This window comes from Lytechinus variegatus, chromosome 3, assembly GCF_018143015.1.
Source record: "Lytechinus variegatus isolate NC3 chromosome 3, Lvar_3.0, whole genome shotgun sequence".
NCBI lineage: Eukaryota > Metazoa > Echinodermata > Echinoidea > Temnopleuroida > Toxopneustidae > Lytechinus > Lytechinus variegatus.
The window spans coordinates 43,148,694-43,169,404 of NC_054742.1; the positions used below are offsets into that span (position 1 = coordinate 43,148,694).

The following is a 20,711-nucleotide window of genomic DNA, read 5'->3' on the forward strand; positions in this document are numbered from 1 at the left end:
AAATTTTTAGGGATGTGATTTCTTTTTGAAATTCAGATACCCCCGCCAAATGAGTTTTTGGTAACCTTTCTTCAAATTGTTTTTGCTCACTCATGCGTAAATGACGAATAATCTAAGTAATTTGAGATATAAGAGGAGATTCTAAGCTTTACAATGGGAGGTCACTTGTCTGTTGGATTTGTGATTAGGTTGATGAATCATCGATAAATCTCGGTTTCGGTTTTTCTGGGACGCGCTGTATGTTGCGTTAATTCGTAAATGCGTGCCCGGGCGCCACAAGTTGGACATGACTTTAAGGTAATTTGGTTAAAAGTCATCGAGCGGCGCGGTCAAAAAATTTCGCGCAGCGAAAATGTCGCGAAAATGTCGAGGAGGGGGGGGGGGCTTTAAAAGGCACCCAGGTAAGTTAGGGTTAACACGTTTTGACAGGGAAAATATGTATATATCTATGACCCATCTCCATCAATCAGAAAGCAACATTCCAAGTACATGCATGAAATGATTTTATTCATTAAAAAATGGCAATCTTAGACGTCTCTCTAAAATGAAAATCAAATTAAGAAATGAGAATCATACCACTTAGTATTCGATCTCATCGAAACAGAGGTATAAAATCACAGTATATGCTAGTGATATACAAATGAACGTTTTTGGTGATTATTGAAGATCACTTTTTTTCTTATCCCTATTCTCCAGAAAAAGTAAAGAAAATCAAATAATTTATACTGCTGCATAACATAACTTGAATTTACAACTGCTTTTCAATTTACTGGAGTTATTTACGAACTTCATTTCATGTATATGCGTTCCTATAACAAGCCACCCTTAATCGAATTGGACTTCTTTTTTTTTTGATGGATCTACTATTCTTTAGTCAGAAAACTGCATATACTTATTTCCCTTGTTTTCAAGTCTCTAACTAAGCATAAGAAGTAGTCATCATAAACATCTTACTTTATATTATTAGTCAATGTCGTGTAAACATTTACTCCGGTCGAAGTCGAATGCCTACCATGAAACAAAGGTTCGGTATTACTCGCAATCCTTTTGAAGAAAATACAATACTTTCCAAGACATTTCCGATTTCACAGATGCACAATCACTGCATAGGAGGCTGTCCTGTCGGTTGCATTTGATTTACAGGAGGACGTTGCGCAAGGAGAAGTCTCAAAGAATTTGCTTCTTCACGAAGAGTATTTAATTGTGCGCGCAAGAAATCATTCTCTTTCTCCAAATAGTGCGCCCGCATGCCAACCTGTTCCTCCCTGATTTTCCGTGCGTCTCTCGACCTCTTCGCCGCCTTGTTATTTCGGTCTCTTCGTTCATAATAACGAGCATCTTTCTCATCGTTAGGGACATCTCTCTTGTTACCCCGTCGCTTATTGTTCCTCCTGGCTCCTGAAGATCCTGGATGAGATAGGAAAATAATAAAATTGAAATAACAGCGGCGTTTTACAAGACCCCTTTTCAGGTATTAATCAAACAGGAACATTTCGGGCGCAAACTTAAATCAGGAATATACAGTTAAAGTAATTAAATAAACCGAAAGTATTAAATGGAACTGGAACTCACCAGGACTTTGCTGACTATCTTCCACACCATCAGGCATCCCTATTCCACCCGGTCCTGGCCCAGCACCAATCATTGGATTTGGCTGTTCAACCATGCCATGTGGAGGTGGTCCCATGTGAGGCGGCATGCACACTACAGACGTTGGTACTTGCTGTTGTTGTTGCTGCTGTTGCTGGGGAGGTAAAACCTGTGCATTTCCGTAATTTCCAGTGGCTATGGAACCTTGAATTGGAATAGGTCCAGGACCAGGAACAAAATGTTGTTGAACAGGACCACCGAGTGAGGACATGGTCTGTGCTGGGGGGTTGAGTTGCATCAGATGGGGAGGAAGACCTGGCCTTGGATTTGAACCAGCTTGGACCGGTGGCTGCATTTGGGCATGTGAAACCAGAGTGGCAAGAGATATTTTTCGAGAATCATCATTTTGGTCTTCCTTCTCCTCTGCAGATCCTGTAACAGAGAATGGGATAGCCAGGGAATTACGAAATCCAGAAATTTTCATTCTTCCCCTTATATACAATTACAATATCCTGCCTACAAAAAGATTAATTAAAATTAACAGATGAAAAAAATGCTGTTTCAATATCACCATTAAAGGTCAAGTCCACCTCAGAAAAATGTTGATTTGAATCAATAGAGAAAAATCAGACAAGCACAATGCTGAAAATTTCATCAAAATCGGATGTAAAATAAGAAAGTTATGACATTTCAAAGTTTCACTTATTTTTAACAAAATAGTTATATGAACGAGCCAGTTACATCCACTCACTATTTCTTTGGTTTTTTATTTGAATTATACAATATTTCAATTTTTACGAATTTGACGATTAGGACCTCCTTGCCTGAAGCACAAAATGTTAAAATAATGGAATTCCACGTGTTCAGGGAGGAATGAAACTTCATTTCACATGACAATGACGAAAAAATAAAACTATTTCATATTTCATATAATAAAATACAAAATAGTGAGTGATGTCATCAGTTCCTCATTTGCATACCGACCGAGATGTGCATATAACTGTTTTGTGAAATGAAGCGAAACTTTAAAATGCCATAAATTTCTTATTTTACATCCGATTTTGATGAAAATTTTAGTGTTATGCTTGTTGAGTTTTTCTCTTTTTATTCAACTCAAGTTTTTGTTCGGGTGGACTTATCCTTTAATCAGTTTCATTAAATTGGATGTAAAAAAGAGAGGGCTATACTTCCCTAGTAATCACGATTTAGCAATCGGGTCATCCCATGAATCCAAATTGACATGTTTGTTTTTCTATTATAGAATTACCCATGGGAGTAATCATGCTTAACTTTGTAAAAAATTATGAATAGCTCTTCCAGACTGGTCCCTCCATTGTGTTTCTCAAGTAACTTACCGTTTTTTGGTGGATGTTGCTGCTGCTGAAGTTGATGTTGTAAGTGGTGCTGTAAATCAATGTTATGAGGTAAGACGGTTGGTTGTACTGGTACGGTATCGTTGACATGAATAATACTGGCGCTTGTTGGGCCTGGTGCAGGCATGCTGTAAACGGGCTGCGCTGTAGAGGTCAGTAGATGCATGGCTGATGAAGAATACTGTACCATTTGTTCAGGGCCACCCGATGATATTATACCTGCTAGAAATAGAGAGAGATAGAAGAGTTCAAAGTGATTCATAACAAAAACGAAGTCGTCAAATAATTTTGTCTTTCCATAGGGCTATTTTCAAGAAAAAAAAATCATCAGCATGCAAAACTCTGGGTTCGAGGCACATTGAGTAAGATCATGGCCTAAGGATATAGTCATTGTTTTCAGATTTTGACAGTCAAGTAACGAAACAAGAATAGAAAGCCTGGTTATCCTTCTTTAAGCCCTTCAAAAACTTTGGTAAAGAGCCTATATTGTGAATTATAATTGCGTGTCATTTAGCGAGTAATTCTCACCAAAGTACAGAGGCCTGTAAATCTTTTTCAAAAGTCGATTCTTTATAAAAATAAAATTATCAAGCGAACTCTTATTATAAGGTTACAAAGATTGTATCTTGATATTTGCAGTCCATTCCATACATGGAATTGGAAAAAGGTTTTAATATGCAAAACATTCAGAAATTTTAGGTTGATCCCGCACCTGATTAAATCAAATGAATAATTCTTTATAAAACCGGACTATGTACTCACAAGTCTAACCCCCATATTTTTCAATAAATTATGTTTCCCACCACATCATAACTCCTTTATTGTATTCCCTTCATACCATACGTCTCTTAAGGCATTTACATTCATATAATCTAGTTATTAGTTGGAATGGTGATGGATTTTAGGGGGAACTACCCAAACATGAGGTACAATAGGTTTTCACTTCTGATTTATTTAGATAAGGCAGACAAGGACATACTTTTGAACATGATAAACTTAGTTACTAATGAATTAAACTCAACTTACTTGGAGTTGGTCCTGACGTAGAACTGCTTGATGCCATGAATGGAATGACAGGATGGCCCGGCAAAGGCATCCCTGTCGGTGCCATTGCAGTTGGGAGAGGTCCGCTGTGAATAACATGAGATGGTAGAACTCCATTTGTCTCTTGAGGTGAGCTTGATGTGACTAATACCTGGTTGGTATATGGAAAATCAGTAGCAGCGGGATTGTAAGCTTGCGGTTGTGGCAGCAACTGCTGGTGTTGTGTTGGCTGTTGTTGTGTCTCTTGAGGTTGCTGGGAAAGTTTTTGTTGTGATGGGGAGGCGACAGACATTGATTCTGAAGAACTATCAGTGTTGCTGCTGTCATTGTTATTGCTTTCAAGATTGGCCATCGAATGAGTGTTGTCTTTTGAGTTGTAGAGTCCGGTGGGGAATGCTTCTGTATAAAATAATATAAGTAATAAATGATAATACCATAGGTATACAAGTCTTTGCTCTCACAGAAGCATTGACAATGATCAGAAACACATTAACGAATAATCTGAACATTTTCAAATTTTTAAACTCCAACGTTTAAAGGGATGGACCATCCCTTTAATGGTATTACATAACATTTCGGAAGGTGAAACAGTCCTATGGGTATTTTCATGAGTATTCAAGGAGCAAATTGATGTCACACCCCACGTGTTCTTACGTATTTTATTGTATGAAATTATGCTAATTGAAATTTTGTCATCCAAGAATAATAAGAATTGGATTGACAATGGATTAAATACATAAGATATTTATTGCTGCAGTTTCTTTTATCATAAGGGAATATCATAATTATACACTTATGTATGAAAATATGGAATAATTATGGTTTCACTTTCATATATAAAAACATCAAGGAAATGTGGGCACGTGACATCATCAGCCCACCTAATGAATATCTATGACGACGTGCATTAGGTGCATATATCTGTTTTCACAATATATTGCTAAATTTTAAAATTCAATAACTTTGTTGTTATCAGTTTTTGATGAAATCTGCAGCATTGTGCTTGATTTTACTCTGTTTATTCAGATATAATCAGCCCGGAGTACCTCCATTAAGACACTCTTCGTAACAAACAGTGATGATTGTAAATGTAAAGGAGTTGGTCCAAAATATACGTTACTGGAGTGATATTAAATTGTTATTGATTACCACCAAATTTCTTACATAAATCGGCCATATTTTGTCTTCTAAAACACAAAGCGACTTGCTGGAACGAACTTGTACAAAACTACAAAGTACCATGCTTACATCAGAAACATGTCATTTTATATCAATAATTTGAACATAAAATTATATTCGGCCCAGACCAATTTTAACATATATGATGAACGAGCCAATGGTTTTCTTGCAAAATTTGTATTCATTGTATCACAAGAGAACAGATGCCATTATGAATTCCAACACTTCCAACGACTTATATAAAGCAAACTGATGTCATATCCCCACTCATCTTTCGTACTTTATTATGTGAAATCATTTTTATTCCAATTTTGTATACCAAATATGAGAACTAGAACCATTGATACAATGTATGTTCATGTTATTTACAGGGGGACTATACCATACGCACATGTATATGGAAATTTGAAATCATGATTTCACAAAGTTACAAAGGAAAAAGCAAAATGGGGACATAACATCATCAGCTCACCTTATGAATATAATGACGTGCACATAACTGTTTTCATAAATATTGCTGAACTTCAAAATTTAATAACTTCGTTATTTATGATTAGATTTCTATTAATTTTTCAGCGTTTTGCTTGGTTAATTTTACTTTATTCTTTTCATGTAGGCCCTATAATCATTTTGTTAAATTGCAAATTCGTCCACTCACCACTTAGTCTACACCACTTAGTCTACATTCATTTCGTCTAATGCCATTCCATAAATCAATATTTCGTCTAACAACCATTTGGTCCAATCGTCACTTCGTCTAAACACAGTTTCTTCTATGACCATTTCGTATCATAACAAGTTGGTCTATATTTTTACAATTCATTTGCACAATTAACAGTTAGTCCAAGGCTATTGGAATCAATGGTTATTAGACGAAGTGGTGAGTGGACGAATTGGCAATTAGACAATGTGGGTAGCGGATGAACTGATGGTAGACCATATTATGGTAGACGAGTTGGCAATTGGACGAATTGGAATGAGACGAATTTCCAATAAACCATTATTTTCAGTCCGGAGTACCCCTTTAATCCCTTACTTTGTTTCTGGCACATTAAAATCAACACCTCCTGCCCTGTTACGGCACATTTTAAAAGAAAATTAAACATTTTATATAAATTTATTTTCTATGGTCATATGGTGCAAAATACCAGTCGGAATTAAGTGTAAAGAGTCATTTCAAAGTGAGAAAGCGTAAATTTCATGAATAAATGTACAATTACTAAGCTCCTTTTCATAGTGAATTAATTACACTAAATGTATATTCCTTCTTCTTTTTACATGCGCAAGTTCTAGTGATGTTAAAGGGCTGAAAATACAATGATTTGAAGAGGTAAAGGCTGAAAATACAATGATTTGCAGAGGTAAAGAAAAATCAGACAAACAAAGCACAAAAAATTTGATCAAAACTGATCAAAAGGAATACAAAGATATGCTATTTTAAAGATTTGCATTGTCCCGACTTCCAGTGAAACAGTTTTAGGCATGTCTTCATGAATATTCAATGAACAAACTGATGTCATATCCCCATTTGTTCTTTTGTATTTTACTACATAAAATAAGATTTATTCAATTTTTTCCTCCAAGAACTTAAACTAGCACATCAATGATGTGGAGCTCATCCGGCATCTCGCAGCAAAATTTAACACAATTTCAATTTCAACCCAGTTGACACTGTAGTGAACTATATTGGTGACATAAATTGAGGATATAGAGTTGAAATTGATAAAGATATGACATAGAAGCATTTTCTTGTGATCTATGAATAAATTTCATGTGAATTAAGTATTAATAATTATCTAGTCAAAGTTTCTTAACTCTGTGTAGAACCTTCGTGAACCTAATGTAGCTCTCAGATGGAACAAAAATAACCAACGTCAATCAACAAATAAATAAGTAATTTTTGTGAGTTTTGAAAATATATGAATAAATTCGCATATATAATGAGTTTCAAAATTCTAAGTTGAAATTTTGTATCACCACCGCAAGCTATTATATAAAGCAAACAAAATTGAAATTGATCAACAAATGAAGAAAAAACGTTTTTTTGTAATTCTGAGTAGAAGTTTAGTGAACCTCATGAAGCTCTTCCGGGTGGAAGAAAAAAAATCAAAATCGGTCAACAAATAAAGAAGAAGCATTTTATGTGAATTTTTAAAAATATGCATAAATTAATTTCGCATAAATTAGCATAAAAATTGTTCTATTCAATATTTCAAAATTCTGTGTAGAATATTGGTGAACCTCATGAAGCTCTTCCAGATGGAAGAAAAAAAATAAAAATCGGTCAACAAATAAAGAAGCATTTTATGTGAATCTTTAAAAATATGCATAAATTAATTTCGCATAAATTATTAGCATAAAAATTGTTCTATTCAATATTTCAAAATTCTGTGTAGAAGATTGGTGATCCTCATGAAGCCCTTCCGGGTGGAAGAAAAAAAATCAAAATCGGTCAACAAATAAAGAAGCATTTTATGTGAATTTTTAAAAATATGCATAAATTAATTTCGCATAAATTAGCATAAAAATTGTTCTATTCAATATTTCAAAATTCTGTGTAGAATATTGGTGAACCTCATGAAGCTCTTCCAGATGGAAGAAAAAAAAATAAAAATCGGTCAATAGATGAAGCATTTTATGTGAATCTTTAAAAATATGCATAAATTAATTTCGCATAAATTAGCATAAAAATTGTTCTATTCAATATTTCAAAATTCTGTGTAGAAGATTGGTGAACCTCATGAAGCTCTTCCGGGTGGAAGAAAAAAAATCAAAATCGGTCAACAAATAAAGAAGAAGCATTTTATGTGAATCTTTAAAAATATGCATAAATTAATTTCGCATAAATTAGCATAAAAATTGTTCTATTCAATATTTCAAAATTCTGTGTAGAAGATTGGTGAGTCTCATGAAGCTCTTCCGGGTGGAAGAAAAAAAAATCAAAATCGGTCCACAAATAAAGAAAAAGAAGCATTTTATGTGAATTTTAAAAAATATGCATAAATTGATTTTACATAAATTAGCATAAAAATTGTTCTAGTCTAAATTTCAAAATTCTGTGTAGAAGATTGGTGAACCTCATGAAGCTCTTCCAGATGGAAGAAAAAAAAAACAAAATCGGTCAACAAATATAGAAGAAGAAGCATTTGATGTGAATTTTTAAAAATTTGCATATATTAGAATAAAAATTGTTTTGGTCAAAATGTCATAATTCTGTGTACTTGTAGAAGTTTGGTGAACCTCATGAAGCTCTACCAGATGGAAGCAAAAAAATCAAAATCGGTCAAAAATACAGAAGAAGCATTTTTTGTGAATTTTGAAAAATGCGCATAAATTAGCATATTTAATGAATTTCAAAATTCTGTGTAGAAGTTTGGTGAACCTGATGAAGCTCTAACAGATGGAAGCAAAAAAATCAAAATCGGTCAAAAATACAGAAGAAGCATTTTTTGTGAATTTTGAAAAATGCGCATAAATTAGCATATTTAATGAATTTCAAAATTCTGTGTAGAAGTTTTGAATCCCCCACCTAGTGCTATCATATAAAGCAAATAGAATTGAAATCGGACTTAAAATGGCGAAGTAGTAGCATTTTGAAATTGTGGACGGACGACGGACGACGGACGCCACGCCACAAGCTCATCTTGCCCTTCGGGCCGGATGAGCTAAAAATTGGACTGACAACTGATTTAGAGCATCAGATGATTATTGCTGAACTTATTTCAATATAAGGGAAACATATCATTCACACATGCATAAAAATGAAACAATTATGATTTCATGTAATAACGTAAGGAAAAGGAGAGTGGGGATGTGACGTGACATCATAAGCCCACATAATGAATATTCATGACGGTTGTTTTCACAATATATTGATAAAGTTTAAGATTCAATAACTTCATTTGTTATTAGATTTTGATGAAAGTTTTAGCGTTTTGCTCTGTAAATACTCTATTCATTCAAATATAAAATAGAAGTATCTATGTCTGTGCTTTGTGCTAAACTGAACAAAGTGAACGAGAATACTTGCTTCTCAACTCGGTGAAACATATATCGTCAATATCTTGCGAATCTTGGCGAAAACCATTCGGATGTTTCAGTTTTCTAATTTCTACATGAATTTTGCAGGTCTTATATATTAAGAACTAAATGATTAAATAAATTTACTGAATATACCAGAATGCAAACTAATTTATAGGTCTATGTAAATTCGTTCGACTTTTTTAAAGTGCTATAGCCTATAATTTACACAACTTTTAGATAGATTGCAGTTCGGTGTGAATGTAAAAAATCATGATGCAGATTGCAATGACTGAGGTCTCCATGTTTAAACTAAATTTACCCATCGCTGTCCATTATGTAGGGGCTAATGTATTTCGGAAGATGCAATTTTCAGTGGGCAGTTCAGGCCCAGATAGTTTATTCATTTATTCATTTTTATTTATTTATTTACCACTTGTGGGATGGAACACCCTATTAGCTGTTTTTCGTAGGGGTCCATAATAAAATTCTTGCACCTGGGTCGGAAGTTGATTTTAAAGAAGACCAACATAAAAATAAGTGATCAAATCCTTTGGAAAGATCTCTATACAATTAGATCAACCACTTCTTGATGTATATCTTTACATTCAAATTTTGTTTGACTCATATATACGGGTACCAGCACGATAATTGGAAGTATGACCATACAATCAATACTGAATGGTGATACCCATCTAATCACGTAATGATTGACATTTAATACCACTTCACATAACCTCCAAGTGCCCAATATATTATCTAGACTTTCTTTAGATTTAGATTTTCTCAAAGGTGTACGTAAAACGAATTCAGCAAAAACTTAAATCAATTATTAAAATTACATAACTAATGAAATGAAAACTTACAATATTTAACAACATAATATTGAACATTATAAATATTATTTTGAAAATAAGTGAGTTTAGAGCATTGATTTAAATATGGAGAAGGATGGTGCAGCTCTTACGGTAGAAAATTTCAATTGGCAGATAAAGAAAGGGCTATTTGACCATATTTATTCGTATTTGTAGCCCGGATTTGTAGTTGCCATGTAGCGAGTGGCCAAAATCGTTCTACCGAGTGGCCAAAAAGTCCGATGAGCGGACCCCGGCCTTTCCCACGCCAAGCCAAGCCGCCTGGGCGAGAGGGGTACCGCTGACTCGCTTGATACACTCTGGCAACGCGATAGAACAATGTTAGCCACTTGCTAGAAACGACCTCTCTCCTCGCCGAGTACAAATCTCGATAACTATGATTTTGTTGAAAAAAGTCGGATATCTAAATCTAATTCTTTAAATTCCAAGAATATTCCTACATGTTGTTTTGCGGAACAAAAAGACGTACCCAATTTACAAATCGGCATAAGACCTAGTATAAATTATTTTGTTCAAATGAAATCCAAACAACCCTAGTTATTATAAAACATTCTATTTTAGTTCATCAATCACAGAAACACGTCAAGTATTGTCTTTTCAATTTTGTTGCAAAATGAGATATTCTCCTTTCCCAAATTGCTATTATCATTATAATCTATGAAAATACGTCACTGAAGGAAACCGAAAATAAAATGAAATAGTTTTTACGTTGGCGGTTTAAAATATAATGCCTAACGTGGAAAAACAAAATAAATACCATCATCATTCCGAGAGAGTCGCCAGTAAACACCTAAACCAGTATTCATATACTCTTCTTCATCACAAAGTTTCCACAATAATGTATGCACCCCCGATGACGAATGGTTGTTTCATGCAAATTAAGTTACTCATCATGCACAATGGCTTTTCTATTGACCAGTGGACCGGCGATCTTTTTTGTACAATATACACGGACATGGTTAACGCCCTTATAAACCAAAGCCATAATAGTCGACAACCCCCATAACATATACCATGTAACTTCCAAAGTCATCGGTTTTGGATTTTTTAATAATCCTCACAGTTTACAAGTATAGACAAAAACCACTAGATGAACCAAGAAGTCTATTCATTGACCAAATACAACATGAATGTTATACAACCTTACGCAACGACTCAATATGGCGTCGCGGCCTTTGCATACGTAATTGTTTCTTGTCCTCTACAGCGGTATGCCGCTATAGAACGGTACAGAAGAAATTACGACAACTTACGTAACTTTGACTGAGAAAACACCGCATTACATTCACTCTCGCATGCCAGGGTCACAACAATCACACGTGCTCAGATCAAAACAATAATATCCACTAATGTTATAAGATGTGTTTTGGATCGTGTTTGAGGTGACAGAACATTTAGAGAAAGTTTTTGGACAATGGAAATCTTTTGGGAGAATTTGATACCAGTCATAGAATATAACGCGCACTGCATGATACGATGAGTTGTGGAAACTGCATTGCGAATGCTCAGCATGCAGCAGCTCTAGCTAGCAGCGCGGAGGGTGTATTTGCATGGCATGGCACTGTAGTAGCGAGGTATTCCTCAAGTTCTTGCGATCTTTAACTTACTGTTTAGTTGACAGTTTCTGTGTTGCGATTTAAAGTGAAAAATTTTCAAGAAGAATATAATCAACACGATTCTTACCTGCACCGTTACCAGATCCCTTTGTAAATGTACTTATTGGTGGAATTGATGATGGCTTCGAATCTGTCGAAGATTCCTCTTCATATTCTGGGTTAAATTCGTACATTTGTTCCTCTTCGCTCATTATGGAAATTCTTGAGTCTCTGAACTTGAGTATATATCTAAAGATCCCCTTTGTTGATCACAGAATACCCCTCATACAGCTAAACTGTAAACAATTGTAAGGCAACAATGCCATCACCAAACGCGCCAAACGCTTCCTGTGTAAGGCCTATAACCCATCTCTTGGTATAGACACCGAACATACATGTGCATTCCTAACGCGACACATACAATGGTCAGTTGACACACATTTACATGAGGACCTTGGAAAGCCACGCAACGTCTGTTCGCTGGTCACTCTCATTTGCATATTAGGCTGAGTGAGCTCCTACAATGTTGCATAATCTTACGTAATGCGGATTTCCCGGAGGCTCCAAGTCGTCACCTGAAGAAGGATCTCAAGCCTCGGGGAGTGTGTTTGTAAGACAATTCATAAACATGAGCAATTATTCTATCGCATTATGATTATTATGTGGTCAGTCAGATCTGGACGGTCATGCAGGTTACGCTGGGTGGTCAGTTTCAGGACGTGTTATCAATGTGTTACAATATGATATGAAATTGCAGGAACTGCATTGGCAAGTTAAGATGACCTTATTAGTTGACCATATTGCGGAAATTAAGAGAGTGCTGAGCTGGACTTAATCCCATAGTAAAATTATCTGGAAAAGATGATGGGTATCGAATTCGCAATTACATTAGAAAGCACTACGATTTCTTCGTTTATTTTATTTTGAAGTAAATTCTTCATATGAAATAATTGATGAGCGATATAGAAGTATTACGTTGTCACAAAAATGGGAGCGGGAGGATTCGGGGATTGGACTCCAGGAAACGATCAAGCCCGAGCGATCGATCACTCAGAGTCAGATAGAAAACAGTCGAATGATCTTGATCATTATAATAATTATTACTTTTATAGTAGTAAATCTTTTGTTTTGAGGAAGTGCAAAACGATCTTTTCATATGCGTGGGATGCTGATCTTATCATAAGGGGGAAAAGGTTTCCCTATCCTACAGAATGAAGGTAATTTTGGTCCGGCAACTTTTACAAGCAAAAAAAAAAAAAAAAAAAAAAAATAAACAAACAAAAAGGGTTTCTATACACAATGTACTTTATTTTTGGTCCATTTCCCCTTTTTTCACACCTACCAGAATTCCAGGGGGTGCTGCTTCCGGGTTGCTTATGATATATAAATGGGCGGAAGGCGGAAATCCCAGGGGGGGGGGGGGAAGGGGGACGTGTCCCCCTACCAAAAGTAGTAGGGGGACACAATAAAATACATCACTTCACAATCGAAACAATACATGTATTTTGGACTAAATGACTAAATTTTGTTTTGGTTTGAAATTTCAACGACCAGGCTGCCGATGTTGGGCGATTTTGTTGTTGCTTTTTTTGCTTATTAAATTTTACAGGCCCTGGTCCCCCTACCTTTGGGGACAGATTTCCGCCTATGGATATCCCGCTTCTCAGAGCCACGTGGAAGTGCAAGTTTGTTAAAAATATTAAGGTGATTTTCTAGCAAGAGGGACATTTTTCAAGACATTGTGGCCCTGATATTAAGTTTTAACAGTTCACCAATGGATCCATCACAATTGCCATGAAACCAACATTATTTGTTGTAATATGCGAGCTAGCAAAAAGAATACGATAATATTGATATTTTTTAAAGGATTAGTGACCATGTTACCTCTTCAGTAAATTACACGTTAAAGGGCCAATCCCGTTTCTTCAAATCAATGTCAGAGATGGACAGGATTATCATGGCTTGCAGGCAAATCGACAACTAGTTTTGAGCTACTTTCCTTTGCAAGATAAACCTACATTTACCTGAAGTAACCATGATGACCGAGATAATCAATTATTTATTCTATCAGGTTTAATGAGCTAAAATGTAACCCATTCGGACATTAACGTTACCACTATCCATTTTGTTCAATTTAAAGGGATGGTCCGGGCTGAAAATATTTATATCTTAATACATAGAGTAGAGTTCACTGAGCAAAATGCCGAAAATTTGATCAAAATCGGATAAAAAATATTAAAGTTATTAAAGTTTAAAGTTAAGCAATATTTTGTTAAAACAGTCATCATGAATATTCATTAGATGGGCTGATATCACATCTCCACTTTCCGTTTTTTTTTTGTTATTACATAAAAATCATAATTTTTTTCATTATTTTATACTTGTGTGTGAATAATATGTCTCCCTTCTAATGAAATAAGTTGCAGCTATGAATATCTAATGCACTAAATCAGTTGTCAATCCAATTTTTCTAGTTCTTGGGGGAAAAAATTGAGTGAATAAACTTTATTTTATATAATAAAATACAAAAGAACAAGTGGAGATGTGACATCATAAGCCCACCTAATGAATATTCATGACGACTGTTTTCACAAAATATTGCTAAACTTTAAAATTCAATAACTTTGTTATCCGATTTTGACGAAATTTTCGGCATTTTGCTCAGTGAATTCTACTTTATTCAATAAGCTATAAATACTTTCAGCCCGGACTATTTCTTTAATGCACCTTTTCAATGTCAGTCCATGGATCCTACTAGAAGATTCCTTGGTCATGCAGTCAGACCATATCTCATGAGAATACTTTCATATCCAGACACTCTTATTTCTCTTCTAAAATTTCTCACCCTCTCCTCCAACAATCTCTCTCCTGCTATCTCTCACTCCGCCCCCATTGTGTACCCATTTTGACCCCTAAAAAGCGGAATGATAGATTGTTATTACCTCAAAATCTTCAAAATGTTAATTCTTAGTTTGAATTGTTATTAAAAGCTTCTTCTAACGAAGAAATTTGAGTACCAAGATAATTTGATGTGGATCAGTAACAAAGAAAAGAGGAATCATTTTTAAATCATTCACCGTTCGAATTTTAGTACTGGGGCATCCGGTAGAGTAATGATTGCAATTATTATCCTGATTATTCAAACTGCATGGTAAAGGCTAAAATTCATGAAAAGACGACAAACCAATATGTTTTCAACCTCTTTTTCATTTTTATTGAATAATTGAGCCTAAAAAGAAGATTGTAAGTCACAATGATCATCGTGCTACACGAATGCAGGAAGAATCGTTACACCGTGGACAGAAAGACAAAGATAACCACCTTTCTTTTATACGATCTAACATGTTGGAAAAGACTTTGTTTTTCAATAAACACAACAGAAAACATTATTTGGACAGAGCTATCACAATTCCTTTTATATACACAAGATACATAAAAAGTACAAGAGACCAATTCAGTATTTCTTCTAAAGTTGTGCAAATCCTGTACATATTATGGTCACCTCGCTGGTCTGATATTTTGCTAGAGACAGAATAACTTATTTCTTTTTCTTTGATCTAGTTGGATCAGTTTGTTAACGAAAGGACATTAACTTGGATTCGTAAGGGGGAGGGGGGGGGGGGGATTACGTGCCTTACTTTGCTTGTGTATATATATTTTTTCTCAAAGAGTATAATCGCTATCCGTGGGATAATCATCCATGTTTTACAGATATCATTTACAATATACCCATTGTACCGTTATTCTTCTGTCACGTGACAAATAGCGAATGGTTAAGAATGTATACGGCGACTTTCTAGTCAGACTTTTCTTTAGAAATCACACTTTTACTCGGTTATTCATAGTTTTGTAATAAATAGGTGATAAAATTATTATTCTACAACTATATACAGTTTCTTATATACTAAATTATTATACATCACATAATAAATGATATTACCTCTTATTACCATGGTCGTCTATAAGGAAACAAGATGAACAATCTAGAAAGGTATATCACATAGGAATGCCGTACCTGAATCAGATGAGACGATCTGTTTTGTTATAAGTGTCAATACAAATTATGTTACATGCCATTCAACATTATCATTTTCATTTTACCGATCCGTTTATAAGACTATTCTTTCCCGAGTTATACACCGGAAAATTAAACTTTCACGCATATTTTCATACAAATAGATGAAGTACACTTCTTACAATATGATACACTAATGAATACTGATTTATGTTTTTGTTGCAAAACCATACCAACTCGATTACTCGAACAAGCACAGTTCGTGAAAGTCTCATTAATATATGGAATAAATATCACTAGTTATCAAAACAGAAGAACAATAGCAGAATTGCGTAATTTTCCATCATAATTTATCACGAAAAGGATGAATTCCATCCGTCAAATTTTGCTGAAACGATAAGGCACTGCAGAAAGGCAACTTCAGCTATAGTTTGCAAAATATATACCAATACACACCTTCACCGAGACATGATATTATTCTTTATAAGGTATCTCACTTTCCTTATATCGATTTAAGATAGTGTGTGTTTTTCTTGATATTATATCACGTTTATTTTAGTCCAAAGCTATATACACATAGTACAGTATTTTTACAGTTGAATTGATTACATAAAGTACAAATTTATTTACATTGACCCTCACTTTCATCTCTCCACTTCTTGCTTTTTACATCAATGAATTCCATCTTAATACAAGTACTAATATACATAAAAATATTAACAAATACGATTATTTAACCAACTATTTAACATAATTATACATGTACAATCGCATACAATAGCATACCCAGAACTATATAGAATTATAACTGAGCATTAACGAATAACAGTACTGTCCATATTTGGAAATAAATCAATACATTTCAAGTCATTTCATGCCTTACATGTAATTTCAGACTACTCGTTATAATGAAGATAAAAAAATCACTTTCCCAGTAATGAAGAAAGAAAACCAAAAATTATACATAAAAGGTGATACTTTCCATAAGCACGAATATTAAACCAATTAAAATGATGTTTGAAAAATAAGTAATCACGTAAGCTTGTTAAACGATGGACCGCATATTCCCAAGTACGGAAGATTAGTATTATTTGAGACACTCTTTTTGTGAGCTATTTCATCAACAAAAGACCCCATGCAACACGTTTTTTTTCCTGACAAACATTTCCAAATTTGATTACGATAAACATTGAATAAATTTAATAGAGTTTATAAAAAAGGAATATTGTTCTTATTTCATCATCATATAACCCCAATAAATTTTAGAATATCCAGGTCAATTATTTACAATAAAATCGTAACAATCAGGGCATTAGTAACCCTGAATCTCCGATATTGGGGCTGTCATAAAGACAGTTCCTTTTATTTTAGAATGCTTTTCTCTAGCTAGGGCTTGATGGAAGTTTTAGCCACTAGAGAGGGAATTGCAAATAATAGTAACAATATAGTATGTGTTATAGAAATGAGGCATTCTTTCATTAAGAAAATGCTACTATGTCACAGCGCATTTAAACTCCAGAACTTCATAAGCACATATCAACATACACTACAAGCACGTTCTATTTTCTATTTTCCCTCTAAAGCAAAGTAATAAACAACACAACGCAACATGCAAATACGTAAAATACACACTGTGCAGTACAGTAATTTGTAACAAAATGCGATGGTTTCAAAATGCCCTATCCTGAAAGGACAGGTAACCAATATTTGTAAACAAATTAATTGGTTAATAACTCAAATGAGCTTTTTTTTTTCGTCAGGCGCTTGTAATGCAAATCTACAAAGCATATCAGCAAATGTAGCTAATGCAAAAGAGAAAAAATAAGCAAAGCTTCGGCTGAGGTCTAAGCATGTACCTGGAAACTTGCCACAAATACGATTGCCAGGACAGCCAGAGCCTCGAAGCCACCAAGCCGCTCAATAAACCTCGTCATCAGTGCTGTACCCACTTTCATGACTATGGACACGACGATAATCATAGTCCTTTGACGACCCCGTCACCCCATGGTCGTCAATACCCTTCACATAGCCGATGTCATCGGCTTTGTGGGGTTTGAGCCAGTTGTTGTAGGAAGCACCGGAAGCGATGTCACTTCCATAGAGGTGATAATTGTCCTGGAAAGAGGGTGTCATCAGGGAATCGTCATCGGGTACAACGGCAGTGTCATCATAGTACGGCGAAGAAGGAACCCATCCATACGTCACTGGGGCGATGGGTGGTGGTGACCTCAATGGCTTCATAGATGTGGGTACAGTGGCTACCTCGTCAGAATAGGAATGTATGCTGGAACCATTATCCCGCCAGTATATGGCATCGATACTCTCTACCAGGATGTCATCTGAAGGTAAGTCAAGGTTGGTGACTTGGTGATCTTCTGCCATGGTTTCGTGATCGTTCCAGCAGAGAGCCATGAGAGAGCTGGCAGCCTCACATGGTTGTAAGAACCACAAAAACTGTTGGTAATCAGCAAGGGTGACTTCTTCATCATTTAAGGATTCATAAGCCTGTTAACGAGGAAATAAAAAATGGAAATAGACGAAGCTCCAATACACCACATGTACATAGGCTTACATTTGGTGACAAAATTATATGAGTTATGAATCGATGATTTGAATATCCTCATGGTACTGTTTCGTAAATTCTCTTCTTATTACGTCATGTCTAGTCGGTAAAAGGTAAAAGAAAGTTCACTGAGAACAAGCAAAAGTACAATTTACATAAAGAGTTAAATGGATACAGTGAGAAGAAAAATGAAATTTAATATGGAATTATATTCATAACTACATGTATAATGATTAAAATATTGTTGAATTAGTTTTCAACTAAAAAGCATGAAACAATGTTTTCCATTTTTGACATCTTGTCTGTTTGTCTCGAAATGGCAGGAAATCATCTTCAACTAGAAGAAAAAAAAACTTACCAAGTGACCACTCTCTGCCTTTTCGAATTCTTCCATGGCATGCTCAAGATAGGCCTACGAGAAAGAAAAGAAAATATAACAAATTACTATCTGTTTATTATATATGCTGCTTCTTCATTATGCTTATTTTACTTATTTATGGCTTATTTAATAAGATGTTTATTCAAATATTAATTTATTTTAGCTATTTTCTTTAATTCTTTATGTATTTCTTCACCTATTTATGGTTCATAATTCATGATATATCAACTCATCTATTCCATTATTATACTATCTATTTACGATATTATCTATTCATTTCTACTTATTAAGATACATTATATTGTCACAATGCATCTTCTTTTCACTTCTTTTCAATCAAACTGTCAGCTAATATCATTGACATTAGTTCTGTTGCCATCAAAATTAAGTGTGGAATTACAGCATCATATTTCGAACTAATGTGTACATTCAACCATCATACTGAAGAATCACACATAAATATAACCGTATGACTGTCAAGATAACAAAATTAGAATGGATGGGATTAAAGCATTCTGTATGTACCATGAATGACATTTTCTGATGGAAAACTGGAGAGGTTTCTTTGACTCCCTGAAACTTAAAAGATCCCTGTTGATAACTGATGTTGAAGAGACTCTGGTAACCAGGACCACTCTCCGTGTCTTTCCATTGGCGATGAGTCCACGAACCCGTTTTTACATCAAGGTGATACTGAAAAGAACAATGTAAGATTATGCCTTTACTTCAGGTTTATTCTTAATTTCAGAATCGAACGTGGGCATTTCCTTACATCACCCTTGAGGTGATGAGTAAGATACCATCCTTTACATGTTCAATGAGTTTTTCTTCGTGATTTATTACACGGACAACAAGGTCTTACTGATTAGAGGTGAAATTAAACCCGGGAGTTAAACAAACCACAACCAACAAACGCTAACAAGCCGACATTAAGAACATGATGATGAATCCATTTCACAAAAACGACGCAATTATGGCTCTTGTGTTTAAGTCAAGGTCTATACCTGTTAAAATGATTATAGTAGAATGAACGCTTCCCCTCAAAAATAAACTCATAGGTCAACACCCGGGTACCCTCCAAAGTCTTGTGTAATTTTTTTTCACGATCCTAAGATGCTTACCCCCAAAATTTCCTTTTCAATTAAATTTTAATTTGTTTCAAGCGTGATTTATTTAATATCTTTGGACCTCTGTATAAATGTATATTTAAGTTTCTCAGTTTTATTAGGGTTATGTGTATCAAATAAAAATAGTTTAAGCATGGGAGCTCGATGGTTTCAATCCAATACTCACTTGGGGAAGCATTTTCCATCCGTGTGTCGCTACGAGGTCAACGGCTGTCAACACGTAATCAATGACGTCATCAGGAGCGAAGTAAGGCAAGTTTATTCTCACAAATCCGGGTCTAATGATGAAGAAGAACAAACGATAATGATACTTGATAGAAAAGGGCAGGCAACAATATTGCAAGGTGTTCTAATGACAGTGCACCTAGAGGGTTCTTGCAAGATCGATCTAGGCTGATGCCCTTCTTTTGGAGACCATGTTCTATTAAGTCTATGATAAGGATCCACAAAGCTATGTTTAATTGTGTGAAAGCTATAATCTTGAGGTAATGTAGAAGGAACAACCCTTGCTCGAGCTTTGGTGAAAAAGCGTGCACTCTCGAAAGGAATAATGATGATTAAGAGTGACTCATTTACCGAACCCAAGAGCAATAACTTTATAAGTATGGATTGTTCAGCATTGAAATAAAATGTTTACAAATGTCAAACGATATCAACTATTATACATTATCAATAACTTATCAAACCAATTAAAACTGACAAGATGGTCGCACCTGACACTTTCCAATGGCTCTTCATTGCATTTGTTCTTTCTGTCTTCACGAATCAGCTCGAAAAACTTTAAGGCATTTTCCTCTGTGATTCCAAGCAAGTCCTGATAAAACACGAAGAAGACAATTTCATTTCAAATATTTATATGTATATATTCATTAAATAACAGAAGAATCTTATTCAACCGGAAGTTGGTGGTCGACAAAATGTTTCATTTCTCGCCATATTCTTGTCATTTAG

The 20,711-nt window shown here is 34.9% G+C and overlaps 2 protein-coding genes across 4 annotated transcripts in view; both read right to left on the reverse strand.

The window, feature by feature from the left end:
* Positions 1-385: 385 nt before the first annotated feature.
* Positions 386-12,176, reverse strand: LOC121411089 (trithorax group protein osa-like). Of its 3 annotated transcripts, none has more exons than XM_041603604.1 (5): positions 11,765-12,176; positions 3,990-4,406; positions 2,946-3,182; positions 1,573-2,022; positions 386-1,407 (listed from the first exon to the last, which is right to left on the reverse strand). In XM_041603604.1, the coding sequence occupies exons 1-5, from the start codon at positions 11,886-11,888 to the stop codon at positions 1,100-1,102; spliced, it is 1,536 nt and encodes a 511-aa protein (XP_041459538.1). In that variant the 5' UTR covers positions 11,889-12,176; the 3' UTR covers positions 386-1,099. The 3 variants fall into 3 exon arrangements, with proteins under 3 accessions (XP_041459538.1, XP_041459537.1, XP_041459539.1); XM_041603603.1 differs by having other exon boundaries at positions 2,946-3,185; positions 11,765-12,168; XM_041603605.1 differs by lacking the exon at positions 11,765-12,176 and adding an exon at positions 10,839-10,988 and having other exon boundaries at positions 2,946-3,185.
* Positions 12,177-14,869: 2,693 nt separating this feature from the next.
* LOC121411090 overlaps positions 14,870-20,711 on the reverse strand; it is a 28,474-nt gene continuing 22,632 nt past the window's right edge. The window contains exons 14-18 of the mRNA XM_041603606.1: positions 20,474-20,574; positions 19,927-20,038; positions 19,159-19,326; positions 18,613-18,666; positions 14,870-18,196 (exon numbers count right to left, since the gene is read on the reverse strand). Coding sequence (XP_041459540.1) covers positions 17,609-18,196; positions 18,613-18,666; positions 19,159-19,326; positions 19,927-20,038; positions 20,474-20,574 — 1,023 coding nt within the window. The 3' untranslated portion in view covers positions 14,870-17,608. The remainder of the gene's footprint in view (positions 18,197-18,612; positions 18,667-19,158; positions 19,327-19,926; positions 20,039-20,473; positions 20,575-20,711) is intronic.